Source organism: Rhinichthys klamathensis, unplaced genomic scaffold, assembly GCF_029890125.1.
Source record: "Rhinichthys klamathensis goyatoka isolate OS25496 unplaced genomic scaffold, OSU_Roscu_1.1 h1tg000183l_1, whole genome shotgun sequence".
Classification (NCBI taxonomy): Eukaryota; Metazoa; Chordata; class Actinopteri; order Cypriniformes; family Leuciscidae; genus Rhinichthys; species Rhinichthys klamathensis.
Window position 1 is genome coordinate 366,270 of NW_026606711.1, and position 14,522 is coordinate 380,791.

General features: G+C 37.3%; 1 protein-coding gene across 10 annotated transcripts in view; it reads left to right on the forward strand.

The window, feature by feature from the left end:
• slc4a5b (solute carrier family 4 member 5b) overlaps window positions 1-14,522 on the forward strand; it is a 63,865-nt gene that overhangs the window by 29,593 nt on the left and 19,750 nt on the right. For 9 of the 10 annotated variants that reach the window (XM_056261445.1, XM_056261446.1, XM_056261450.1 and 6 more), the window contains 8 exons: window positions 4,308-4,468; window positions 5,725-5,874; window positions 7,798-7,899; window positions 9,085-9,140; window positions 12,346-12,503; window positions 13,505-13,592; window positions 13,685-13,839; window positions 14,346-14,474. In XM_056261445.1, coding sequence (XP_056117420.1) covers window positions 4,308-4,468; window positions 5,725-5,874; window positions 7,798-7,899; window positions 9,085-9,140; window positions 12,346-12,503; window positions 13,505-13,592; window positions 13,685-13,839; window positions 14,346-14,474 — 999 coding nt within the window. The remainder of the gene's footprint in view (window positions 1-4,307; window positions 4,469-5,724; window positions 5,875-7,797; window positions 7,900-9,084; window positions 9,141-12,345; window positions 12,504-13,504; window positions 13,593-13,684; window positions 13,840-14,345; window positions 14,475-14,522) is intronic. The other variant, XM_056261448.1, reaches the window with a different exon arrangement.

Sequence of the window (14,522 nt, forward strand, 5' to 3'; positions counted from 1 at the left end):
CAAAGTTGCAAATGTGCTTTTTGAAGTTAATGCAGACGGTTAAATGGACTTTCAAGAGACTTTAAAGAATTCAGTAACCTCTTTTCACGACAAGCGGCCAACGAGTTCTCACGGTGTATGGCATGGTGTATGGCACGGTGTACAGAACTGTTGAACGAAGCTTGGATGTACCAAGAGACCAGACGTGCCCACAGCAATAAACGCCCGTTTCAAAGAACTGACCTGTGTCTGTGTTGTCGCGAAGAGAGCTACAGGGCCTACATTTGGACACATCGAGAGATTTATCCTTAAAAGAATTTAGCCTTTGCCTGCTCATTGGGCTGGCTATCCGACATCTCCATATGAAAGACGAACATTAACACCTATTGTGCACGCGCGATAAAGCCACTGTCCCTCCAAACCCCCACAGGCTCTCTGAATCTGAGACTGACTTAAAACAAGAAGTCGCAATTCACACTTAAACCGCTATTAGACATTAGCATTAGGCTATTAAAGTGTTGATAATGAAGGAATTAAATAATGTGAGCTACATGTAGTGATATTTCTGTCATGAAACTTTATTACTAAATATTTAATTTCAATAATTCATTCAATTTCAATAAGTTTTTCTTTTTTATTCAAATAAATCTCGAACCACAGTGCTTCGTTGTGCTGCTGTTAAACTAAATAACATTTATAGAATAATTATGAACTTAAATGAAACAATAGCGCAACATTTCGACAAATAAATTATTTGATTTGTTTTTACATTTTAATTCAGGGCGATTTAGCCTATTTAATTAGAGCGAGATTTTCCCCTTGCCTTGTCCTTTCCTCATTTCTAAGCGCTCACATAGTTAAACATGTTTTAGTAGATCCTCTGTACCTCTCAGTTTCAGATGGATTACATAATCAGATAACATTTATTAAATATTTAGACATTTAAAGGCTTTAGACATGAGCTGAGGCAAGTGGCTTTCGGTTTAATTTAAATTTTGTGTGAAAAACTTTAAATACAAAAAATACACTATATTTATAATTAAATAAGATATAGGGCCTACATTTGGACACATCGAGAGATTTATCCTTAAAAGAATTTAGCCTTTGCCTGCTCATTGGGCTGGCTATCCGACATCTCCATATGAAAGACGAACATTAACACCTATTGTGCACGCGCGATAAAGCCACTGTCCCTCCAAACCCCCACAGGCTCTCTGAATCTGAGACTGACTTAAAACAAGAAGTCGCAATTCACACTTAAACCGCTATTAGACATTAGCATTAGGCTATTAAAGTGTTGATAATGAAGGAATTAAATAATGTGAGCTACATGTAGTGATATTTCTGTCATGAAACTTTATTACTAAATATTTAATTTCAATAATTCATTCAATTTCAATAAGTTTTTCTTTTTTATTCAAATAAATCTCGAACCACAGTGCTTCGTTGTGCTGCTGTTAAACTAAATAACATTTATAGAATAATTATGAACTTAAATGAAACAATAGCGCAACATTTCGACAAATAAATTATTTGATTTGTTTTTACATTTTAATTCAGGGCGATTTAGCCTATTTAATTAGAGCGAGATTTTCCCCTTGCCTTGTCCTTTCCTCATTTCTAAGCGCTCACATAGTTAAACATGTTTTAGTAGATCCTCTGTACCTCTCAGTTTCAGATGGATTACATAATCAGATAACATTTATTAAATATTTAGACATTTAAAGGCTTTAGACATGAGCTGAGGCAAGTGGCTTTCGGTTCAGTTTTGTGACGAGCAGTTCCCGGAGACAGAGACGACAGCTAAAATGTTGTTAGCCTAATATGAATAAAAGTTTACTAGTAGCCTATTAAGTTATTTTAGCTGTTATGAGAAAAATAAATCCAAGTGAACGCGCCGCCGCGTTTGTCGAACACTAATTCAACATGCCAGAATAAAACCCGACTTTAGAACAATAGCGACACTCGACGTGATGTGCCAAAACACTTAATTATAAACTTCAATATTTCATTCAAAATAATCTCAAAACTCTTTGTGACATTTTGAAAAGCCGTGCATATGGCCTACATTAAGGCCACTGGAACCACGAACGTAGGCTACTGTAACTGAAACGCTGATTTTGATTGTATTGTTTGTCGTTTAAACCTGCCTGTTGCATATCTTTATTTTATATATTTTATATGGTCTATTGGTGAAGTAGCCTAAGCCTATTAGCACTGATTAGCCTACTGCGGAGGAAGGGGGTGGGGGGTTAAAATAATTCAGCAGAAGCAGGGATGTTTAGACCAGAAGGAAATCCCCGTCCCCCCTGGCAAATCGCACTTTGCTTAAAGCCATTTTTTAAAAACTCAATGTAGGGAATCCAAAAAATAGGCTATATATATAGGCTATATATATATATATTTTTTTTTACAGAACTGCTTTTGAAATTACGATTGGTATTAGATGTTAAGTCATTCTGTTGGATACTATTTGTTCCAGTGTAAAATAGAAATGCATGGCAATTTGATTTTATAATATAAGCAAAAACTAGGCCTATATGGTGCATAACAGAGTTTTAGAACTAGACAAATCTCTCTGCATTAATAATAGGATATAAAATGCATTAATAGGCTAATATAAAATTGACAAAAGTCCATGTTTGTGCGGGATTTGAACCCGTGTCATCTAAATGATTGAATCGTAAGTTCTTCCACTCGGCCATGAATTTACTCACTGTGACATGCCCAAACGTTTGTTTCTACAGTGTGTTCGCTCACATGAGCGAGAAAACGTTTTATCGTTAGCATAGCCTATTAGACCTTTTACTGTTTTAAAAGATGATATCTTATCTGTATGACCAAAAATTACGGAGTAGGATAGCTTCTATCCTAGAAAGTTATTTTAGCTGTTCTGAGAAAAAATAAATTCAAGTGAAAGCGCCGCCGTGTTTGTTGAACTCTATTTCAACATGCCAGAATAAAACCCGACTTTAGAATAATGCGTAGCGCCACTCGGCGTGATGTGCCAAAACACTTAATTATAAACTTCAATATTTCATTCAAAAACATCTCAAAACGCTTTGTGACATTTTGAAAAGCCATGAATGTATTAAGGCCACTGGAACCAGGATCGTAACTGAAACGCGCTGCATGTTATCTCTCAATACAGGAGCAGAAGCGCCGGTTCAGATTTTATTGTTTGTTGTTTAAACGTGCGTGTTGCATATTTTAAATATATATATATATATTTGATATGGTCTATTGGTGAATTAGGCAAAGCATTGATTACTGGGGGGAAATCCCCCACCAGCATATCGCACCTTGTTACACAATGTTTTTAAAAACGTAGCCTATGGAACCCCATGAAGTTTTTTTTTCTTTTCTGTTTTTTTTAACAGAACTGCTTTTGAAATTACGATTGGAATTATTATACAGATTGATATAAATTCAGTCAATCTGTTGGATAATATTTGTTCCTTTGTGTAAAATGGAAATGCATGGAATTGTATTTTATAAATAGGCTACCGTGTTTGGACAGGATTTGAACCCGTGTCATCTAAATTATTGAAACCTAAGTTCTACCACTCGACCACAACTTTTCTCACTGAGAATTTCCCAGAAGTTCGGTAGTTCAGCAGTCAGCCAAATCCACCACAGTCAGTGCGCGCACACGAGAGAAGCGCTCTTCAATCCTCTCATTCCTCAATTAGTTTAGCGTCATTGCACCTAATTGCGAGAGAGGCCTATTTTAACTTTTGATTCATAAAATGTTCTGCTCTAAAAGTTTGTTATATTCTGTTTAAATGTAGCCTACTTTTACTTTACGTTTTGCTTTCGTTTAATTTAACTGAATCTGTTAGCCTATAGGTTAAACTATTTATATTTTTATTATTATTATTTTTTTGTTCTAAAGGTTTGTTCTATTCTCTTTCGTTTGTTTATTTTTATTTAATTTTTTACATATTCAATCAGTCTCAACTATTTCATCCTTACTGTTAATTGACATTAGCCCGTTTCAAAATGCGGCAATTGCGGCTGTTTTGCTAAATGCCCCTTTGCGCCACCTGGCGGTCATTTCGCGAAGGACTTTGAAGTGCGACTATAGTTTATTTTTGCCGCGGTGGATTTGCCGCGGCAAGAGTCGCGGCGGTAATAGGCATTCTGGTTGAGTACCTACTGTAAAATGTTTGCGACTAACTTTTTAAAGGGATTTATTGATCATGTTACAATGTTTTTTAGCCATTTAATTTACAAAACCTCAAAGTGTTTCCTCCATCGGTTGGTACATGGGAAGAAAAGTGTGTTGTCAAGTGAAGTAATGTTGTATCTTCTGTGTGTTGCATCAGGTGGGTTAAGTTTGAGGAGAAGGTGGAGGAGGGTGGAGAGAGGTGGAGCAAACCGCATGTGTCCACGCTGTCTCTGCACAGCCTGTTCGAGCTGCGCACCTGCCTGCAGACGGGCTGTATCCTGCTGGACCTGGAGGGATACTCTCTGCCACAGATAGTGGGTCAGTACATAAAGAGCCAAGAACAGAACCACCTTTAATCTGGGACTACAGAACTCCAGTTTGAACGCACACATCATTCACAAAGTTCTACATTTTCTACTTATTTAATATTCCGTTTCATAAATATATTGTAATACTGGTCAAAAGATTTTTTTTTTTAATTTTTTTTTTTCAGCAAGGATGCTTTAAATTGATCAAAAGTGATGGCAAAGACGTTTATAATGTTACAAAAGATTTTTATTTACTCAAAAATATGAAGCAGCACAACTGTTTTTAAAATTGATAATAATAAGAAATGTTTCTTGAGCAGCAAATCATCATATTAGAGTGATTTCTGAGGGATCATGTGACACTGAAGACTGGAGTAATAATGCTGAAAATTCAGCTTTGATCACAGGAATAAATTACATTTTATAATGTATTCATATAGAAAACAGCTCTTTTAAATTGAAATAATATTTCACAATATTACTGCTTTTACTGTATTTTGATCAAATAAATGCATCATTGGAGAGAAAAGAGACTTCTTTTAAATACATTTTAAAAAATCTTAGCGACCCCAAACTTTTAAATGGTAGTTTTTTATTGGCTAATTCTTAATTTTGCTATTAATAGGAGTGCAGTACTTTCATATTTTACCACATTGAAATAATCCAAATTCTTTCCACTAAAACTAGTGCAGATAAAAATTCAACAATTATAGCATGCAGTAGTCAAATTTATATTGCTCTTTTAGGATATTTAATGGGGTTCTGAGAAATGTTTAATTAAAGCATCGACTTTGTGACCACAGTCTCTAGCTTCCGTCGCTAATGTGCCTCTTGAGGCCAGGGGAGTGAGGTTTACCCGCACAGCTCTTACTAGCTTGCCACTGTTACATATGGATATACACAGTTAAATATAGAGATATACACAATGAAGAAAGCAGCTCAGATCATTTGGTTTTGGAAAAAAATTATATTTAGTTCATATTTAAATCTCAGACTTTGATTTTAGATTGTGCCATGTTAGCAAATCTGAGCAGTTTGAGACATTGTTGAGAACTAGAGGAGACAGAGTGAGATTACTGGAGTCTCTATACTCAAAAGAAAACATTTGAGAAGAAGTAGCCCTTCATATGCTTTGCATACTCTCATTGCTGCTTAGGAGAAAAAGTTGAGACCTCGTTTGTGTTTTTTCTTTTTCCTGTGTGTTTTCCCTGTGTTATTTAAATATGGATTTGAATGCATAAGTGTGTGTTTTTCTCTCTTTCACAGATGACATCATTGAGAAGCAGGTGCAGGAGGGTCTTATAGCTCCAGAGATCCGTGAGAAGGTCAGTTTCGTCCTCTTGCGGAAGCACCGTCACCAGACCAAGAAGCCGATCCACCGCTCCCTGGCTGACCTCGGAAAATCCAGCCCCTCGAGTAAGAGTCCGCTATGTAACCTGCCCCACAGTCAGTAATATATTCCCAGAATCCCCTGTCTCTCTCTGACACTTGTCTTTTCAAATCATTTCCAATAAACTTATTTTTCTTAAAGTGCCCCTATTATGCTATTTTTATGTTTTGGAGTCTCCTACAACAGGTTTACATGCATCAAAGGTAAAAAAAATACTTTAATTTTCTCATAATATACATTGCACATCACCTCATTTCTCAAAGAGTCTGAAAACGACTCGTTTGAAGATTCAGTCTCTCTAAGCCCCGCCTTTCCGAGAGCTACCCTGCTCTGATTACATTTACATTTACATTTATTCATTTAGCAGACGCTTTTATCCAAAGCGACTTACAAATGAGAACAATAGAAGCAGTTAAACTAACAGTAGGACAACAATACGTAAGTGCTATAACCCCTCTCAGTTTAATTTTAGTGCAATTTTTTTTTTTTTTTTTTATAGAATAGAAGAGAAGAGAAAGTGTTAATTCCACTGAATCAAGTGCTGCCGAAAAAGATACGTCTTCAGCAGTTTCTTGAAAGTGGCTACTGACTCAGAAGCTCTGGTTGAGTTAGGCAGATCATTCCACCAACAGGGAACAGTCATGGTAAAGGTCCGAGAAAGTGATTTTGTGCCTCTTTGAGATGGTACCACAAGACGACATTCGCTAGCAGAGCGCAGGTTTCTGGATGGCACATAAGTCTGAAGTAATGAGTTTAGGTAAGAGGGAGCAGTGCCAGTGGTTGTTCTGTAGGCAAACGTCAGTGCCTTGAATTTTATGCGAGCGGCAACTGGCAACCAGTGCAATTGTGTGAGGAGAGGAGTGACGTGTGCTCTCTTCGGCTCATTGAAGACTACTCTGGCTGCAGCATTCTGGATCAATTGTAGAGGTTTGACAGAGCAAGCTGGAAGACCAGCCAGGAGAGCATTACAATAGTCCAGTCTGGATAAAACAAGTGCTTGGACAAGGAGTTGTGTAGCATGCTCTGCAAGGAAGGGCCTGATCCTCCTAATGTTGTGCAAGGCAAATCTGCAGGACCGGGCAGTTCTAGCAATGTGGTCTGTGAATTTCAACTGATCATCAATTACAACCCCAAGGTTCCTAGCTGACCTTGATGGAGTTATGGATGACGAGCCTAGCTGAATGGAGAAGTTGTGATGAAGTGTTGGGTTGGCCTGGACCACAAGTAGCTCTGTCTTCGCAAGGTTTAGTTGAAGGTGGTGGTCCTTCATCCAGCCAGAAATGTCTGTCAGGCAGGCTGAGATACGAGCAGCTACCGTCGGATCGTCAGGCTGGAATGAGAGGTAGAGTTGCGTGTCATCAGCGTAGCAATGATAGGAAAAGCCATGTTTCTGAATCACAGATCCTAGTGATGTCATGTAGATGGAGAAGAGGAGTGGTCCAAGCACTGAGCCCTGAGGCACCCCAGGTAGATGTTGGGTCTTAGATGCCACACCTCTCCACGACACCCTAAAGGACCTACCTGAGAGATAAGACATTGGAGTGCAGTTCCCGAGATGCCCTTCATCTTTAGGATTTCCTGATTGGTCAGGTGGCCCAGGTCAAAGTTGACGTTTTTCGTGGGTAGCCAATGAAGAGCATAGGCTGGCATTATGCTAATTTGTTACATTGTTGTGTAGGTTTGTAACAGGAAGTGAGACTGGAGAATTACTGACAACTCATTTCGGCAGTTCAGAATCGATTCTTTCTTTTAGGAGACAATAACTTTATTTGTCGCACACTTTGATCTTTACAACTTTGCAGACCTTTTACTTTTTACAAACAGCTATATCACACACTGAAAAAGCATAATAAGGGAACTTTAATTTCTTGAGTTTCCACTTTATTCTTTTACCTGTCCTGCCGTCTTTATCATGTCTTTCTCTGTGTCTGATCTCGGGTCTGTATCAGACCGCAGTCCGAGCCCGATCCCGAGTCCTCGCTCTGGGTCGGGTTTCCATCGCTCCACTGAGGACCTGCGAGCTCGTCAGAGCGGCGGCCTAAGCAAACTGCGTGAGTCTGAGCTTCTGGTTCTTCTCCCTTCCATTGATTTATCTACAACCTCTTCCAGATCTCTGGAATTTTCCATCTTAAGTTCACTCTGGCATCCCTTGAGATGAACTTTTGGTTTTCTAATAAGCTTTCCTACTGTCTCAAGTTCCGTTACCCTATATCACCAACACCCATAAAAATGCATGACCCTGCAAACTGCTGTCAGTGTGAACAACCTTTTACTTCCCATAGCATCATCCACTGACTAACTGTGTGTAGTTGCAACATTTCTCAAGTATGCAACAGTGCATTTATGCCATTGTTCTGAGGATTAGAGATTATTAGAAAGGTCTTGACTTTGGTTTTCCATTCCTGTTTGTCACGATTTGTTTCTGTACTGTGGGTACTTTAGGCCAGAAAAACAACAGTCTTTTTCTTGTCTTTTAAAGAAAAGGTTCCAAAAAGCATACAACCAGTAAAAAGTTTGGAATAATTAAGAATTTTTTTTATGTTTTTGAAAGAAGTCTCTAATGCTCACCACGGCTGCAGTAATATTGTGAAATATTTATTATAAATATATACAATATTTATTAAATAACTGTTTTTTTTATCCACTATTTTTAACATTGATAATAAAAGTTTTGCCATCACAGGAATAAATTACATTTTATAATATATTCAAATTTTAATTATTCAAAGTGTTGTTTTTGATCAAACAAATGAAGCATTGGTGAGCATAAGAGACTCCTTTCATAAACAATAAAAAATCTTAATTAATTCAGACTTTTGACCAGTAGTGTGTGTCTTTTAAACATAAAGCCGCACATATTTTGCAGTCATTTGTAAAAAATAAAAACCAGCATGGTTGTATAAAAGGCCCAGTTTTGTCACATGGACATCCCTATGAACAAAAAATATGGACTGTTCCAAAACTTTCCAAGCAAACGTGACTTTTGAAAGTTTAAGATGTATTGTACATAAATATTATAATCATAAAGTAACATGCTATATTATCAAAGTATCTAAAATCTTTTTTGGTATAGGGGTGACAATGTCCTATTGTTTTTGCTTGCAAAATAATTTGTGATGAATATGTTGTTATATGTATTTGGCATGCATTTGACACTGAAATCATAATACAATGTGTTATTTTAACGTTATTTATATACTATTTATTATTTTATCTGTTTCATCTGTGCTTCTCAGATCCTTCTCAGTGCCGCAGCATGAATGATATTTCCGTCACACCCAGCACCGACCAGGTACAACAGTTTTCCATTAGTATTCCTAACATTGTTAGATTTATTTTCACATGAACATATTAAAATGAGGTGACCGATATGAGCCATAATTAAGTGCTGAGGGGATAATGTCCATATAAAGCTGGGTTCACACTGTATGATTTTGGCCATCTGAGACAAATGTTAAGAATCCTAAAAGATTCCTCATCATTCCATCATTCCTTTGATCACTAGTTTGACATGTTCACTGACAGCCGATTAATGACCATTGCGATTAAATTTTACCTCAGACGAAATTCTGGCAGTGGCAGTAGATTTGACACAGTCCTGCAGTGCGAGTTCTCCTAGGACAACCATCAAATCAAAAACCAACAGAAGCTCAGAACCTGATGACACAATTATAGAGACAACAATAAACCACCAGCTCCATACACATCGTCTTCGTTTTTTTTTTTTCATTTTTCTTTTTCAAGACAAGCCATGATCAAAATTAACGCTAGAGACTTGCTATCCTGCATGTAATGCGGTCATTGAACATGTCACGGATTGATGATGTAAAACCCAGGACGAGTCTTCTTGCGTGCGTCCGTTATTACCGTTTCTTGACTGCTGTACAGTCTGACATTAATAACATCTGAGATCCTACAGTGTGACATGGCTTACAGCGGGATCATGTTCTTGCAGTCTGACAGGCAACAATCGTACAGGACTATTATAAATCGTACAGTGTGCACCCGGCTTAAGTCACTCAAGTGCTGCCAGCCCTCATTAGTCTTTTTGTAATATTTTCTTTCATTTGATCATTGGTTTTGTGGTGCAAAAAACGAAAACAATGAAGCACAATTATGAAATAAACAATAAAGCTCTTATTTTTGCCAAGGTATTTTGAGGCGAACGGTGCCGCCACAGTCGGCTCACTAGACTTCAAAGTGGGCCAATTCTGAGTCCACTTTAATGAGTTTCTCTGCTTATAATGACACCCACGGCTGACTTTCATGTGGTCACTGCCCTCGACAGGTTTCATTTAGGGCCTACAGGAGCATGCTGAGTTTGAAAGTCAAGGGTCCCAGGAATTATGGGGGGATAGATGTCAAATGCATTTATTCAGGCATTACAAAGCTCTTTGATTGATTACCTTACAGGTTTAGATGCAGGAGCCCCAAAATAAATGTAGACACTTGATCATCTTTAAAAATGTATGAATGTCATTGCATTTGATAACAAAACGTCAAACCAAGTGTAATTGTTTTTTCAAGAAAGATAGCACAAGCACACTTGTCAAGCAAAACCTTTCATAAAAGAAGTTTATTAGGTTTGAAATGAGAGGAACCAACTTTACCTTGAGCCAGTTGGTTAAGCGCCTTTGCTGTAGCATTTAGCCAGAAGGTAGTGTTGTAGTACGTGAGAGCTTGGTCTTGGTTACAAGACCATTTTTTGGTCTTGTTTCGGCCTTGACCGCATTTGTACTCTGGCTTGTCTCGGTCTCAGACTAAGAGGACTCAGGATTTTATTTACTGGTCAAGACCACAACTGTGAGGATTTCATTAAATTGCAGGTGCATTGTCTGACTTATTTGTTAATGTGATTGGATGTAATACTTATATGCTTCAAATGCAATCAATAACTTATTTCTAATTTGAATTCTTCTTGTGCTGGTTCAGAAATCGAGGGAATGTTTCAAAAATGTCAACAAAATGAATACAGATGCACACAAAATTTAAGATATAATTGCAAAAAAGTACTTGTATGAGATCTTGATTTTCATATTATAACATACACTTTATTAGGTGCACCATGATACGAATCTCCCAGCAACAGCAACAATACTCAGGTCGGCTGTGGCGTTTAATGATCCTCAATTGATACTAAAGGGCCCAAAGTGTGCCAAGAAAATACCCATTTCACCATTACAGCACCAGAAGCCTGAACCTCTGATACAAGACAGGATGGATCCATTCTTTCATGTTGTTTAAATTTTGACCCGAGCATCTGAACATCGCTGCAGAAATCCAGACTCATCAGACCTGGCAACGTTTTTCCAATCTTCTATTGTCCAGTTTTGGTGAGTCTGTGTGAATTGTAGCCTCAGTTTCCAGGTCTCAGCTGACAGGAGTGTCTTTCAGCAGATCGTATCGATCATGTCTACATGCCTAAATGCATTGAGTTTCTGCCATGTGATTGGCTGATTGGATATTTGCGTTAACGAACAGTTGAACGGGTGTACTTAATAAAGTGGCCAGTGAGTATATAATATAATTGAGCAATATCACAAGAGCAAGAGTGCTGTTTTCATGAATATGAGCATGATTACAAACGTGATATTGATTTATACAAACGTTCAATAAACAACTTTTTTTTTTAAAAATCATTAGTCTCTGCATTATTCATGCAGCTTCTGTGCCACCTCTGCAGTGTAAAGATACATTTTGCTGTTAGTATCTTTCATTTGATTAGTAACAGCTCCATATAGAGTCGCATTATTGTATGTATTGATTAAATATAAGACATTTTTGAGGCAGTAAATGTGCATCTTTTATATGAATTTAAGGAGTGCTGGTCTGGTCTTGTCTTGGTCTCGGTTTAGGTGGTCTTGACTACTACACCACCAGAAGGTCAACTTCTAAGTGAGACCTGAGAGTGTCTATATACTTTTCGGGGCCATTTTGTTATAAATTAAAATGTTTGTGAGGAATGAGATCTATTTTGGTCAGAGAAGTAGAACCTGCAGATTTGATACTCAAATATAGAGCAAAACAGCAGCGAACGTTCTGACAAGAGGCAAAACCGGGTCGGGACATGAGAAGGGAGCTTGTTTATTTGTGGCAGAAAGTGAATTCACTCTGAAAGTGGTATTAAAAGATTGCCAAAAGCTGATTTATTTTGACGATAAGCACAGACCATTCCATATCCACGTGGCCACCGTTGCCGATCGGCTGTTTTTATTGGTTCGTGTGTGTGTGCATTGCTTGGTTTTCCCGTTGTGATTGCGTAACTTTATTGATCTGCCATTGGAAAAAATTAGACGCTTCCCATTTCCATCGCATGCAGGCACATCAGACATTGATAATGGAGCTCATATTGATACTGATTGATAAAGAGACATGAATGAGGCACAAACTCTTTCCAACATGGAAATGTCATGACCTATGCATCTGACACAGACTATGTGGTCTAATTTAAACCCACTCACCCATGATGCCTAACTGCATTGCATCTCGCCCACCAGCTGAAGAATAAATTTATGAAGAAGATCCCCAGAGATGCTGAGGCGTCTAACGTGCTGATTGGAGAAGTGGATTTTTTAGACAAGCCGTTGGTGGCCTTCGTACGTCTGGCTCAAGCCGCAACGCTAGGAGGCCTTACTGAAGTCCCTGTGCCAACCAGGTGATCATTCCCAAACATTTAGCATATGTTTATTGGCTGGTTAAATAGCCAATAGCCTTTAAATGTTGCAGTCTGGCAAAACTGCACTTGAGTTTTACCATAAATTCCAGACATTTCCTTTGCAAATGATTAGAAATACAAGTATTGTGCAACCAAATTATGATTTCTGCATTAAAAAAAATTAATGAACAAGTTTTTTCGTTTTCCAGTAAAAGTTTCTAAGCCTAAGGAAGCCGATTTCTGCCACATAAAGAAAAAATCATGCTTTGGTAAATAATATTTATAACAATTAAGACAAAAAGTCTAAATTATGACACAAAAAGTCAAAAATATTAAGATACTCAGCTAAAAAGTTGAAATGACAGTTAAAATTGACAAAAAGTCACTTTTTCACAATAATTTCGACTTTTTATGTCATAATTATTATTTTTATGTCATTTTGACTTTTTATGTTATAATTTTATATGTTGCAGAAATGGACTTATATACTAAATATCCTTTAGAAAAGATACATTTATTTGAGATAAATATTAGGACTTTTCTCAGAGAAGATTTTTTCCCTCAACCCACTCGTAAATTGTTTATTTATATTTTAAGCATAAATCTGACAAACTTTATTTAGGTTTATTCTATTCAATTTATGTTTACAACAAGATTGAAAAAATAATAATTTGAGTAACAATTAAAGAATTGAATAAATGTAATATATTCTCTGAAAACAAGTCTTATATTAATTGAGGGTTAATTGAGCTTTTCTAGTAAATCTGATAAGAAAGTTTGTATATATACGTTTTACTGGAAGACAAGACAAAAAAGGAAATAAAAATAAGTGTGGTCAAAGTCAGATGGTATTTCTAATTTAGAGGGTGAGATCATCACGTTTTAATCATATTTTTGATCCATTTTACAGAAAGAGAAAGACTATTTTTCCGATGTGATTTGTAATTGCTTAAAATTGTAATCAAATACAATGTGAATTTTCTTTGTGCTGTATTTTCCAGGTTCCTCTTCGTGCTGCTCGGTCCCAATGGCAAAGCCAAATCCTACAATGAGATCGGTCGGGCCATGGCCACACTCATGGTTGACGATGTAAGAAAAAGTATTAGTAGTTCTGTTCCTCAAAGTTTAGTATCATCACAGTATTTGCTAACACGTCTGTGTGCATCTGTCACCATCTTTAGCTCTTCAGTGACGTGGCCTATAAAGCCAGAGATCGTGAGGACTTGATTGCTGGGATTGATGAGTTTTTGGATGAGGTGATAGTTCTTCCTCCTGGAGAATGGGACCCCAAGATCCGCATCGAACCCCCAAAGAAACTGCCTTCAGCAGATATGAGGTATTAAATCATGAATCTATGCATATTACCAGTATTGGGGGCAGTATTTATTTTTTCAATAAATTAATACATTCATTCAGCAAGGATACATTCAATTGATCAAAAGTGACAGTAAAGACATTTATTTGAAATAGTAACATTGTAAATGCTGTTCTTTTGAACTTTCTATTCATCAAATAATGCAGAAAAGCAGAATGCAGCCTTGGTGAGCATAAGAGACTTCTCTCAAAACAGTGAAAAATCTTACTGACCCCAAACTTTCACAGTTTTGTCAACATAATAGACATACTATACCGGTTTACACACTGCATTATCATTAAAAGCACACTGTGAAAAATATTTTGTAACCTAAAACATGTACTTCATGTGGTAGCGTCTAAATTAACTGGCTATATTCAAGTGAAAATATATTATTTCATATTTATTCCGTCATATTAAATATTGCTTGTAATGATGTTGCACGCTTCAGGGAGTTTGCACAGAGTTCATTGTGTTTGTTTCTGCAGGAAGTCAGTTTTCTCTCTAAATGAGCTGGGGCAGCCGAATGGGAACGCAGGAGGAGGCGCAGCGTCTGCAGAAGACGAGGAAATGCCGGCGCCGCATGAGCTTGGAGAGGAGCTGAAATTCACTGGCCGGTAAGCCTGCTCACCTGCTAGAGCTAGAGTTTTAGATTGACCTCACGT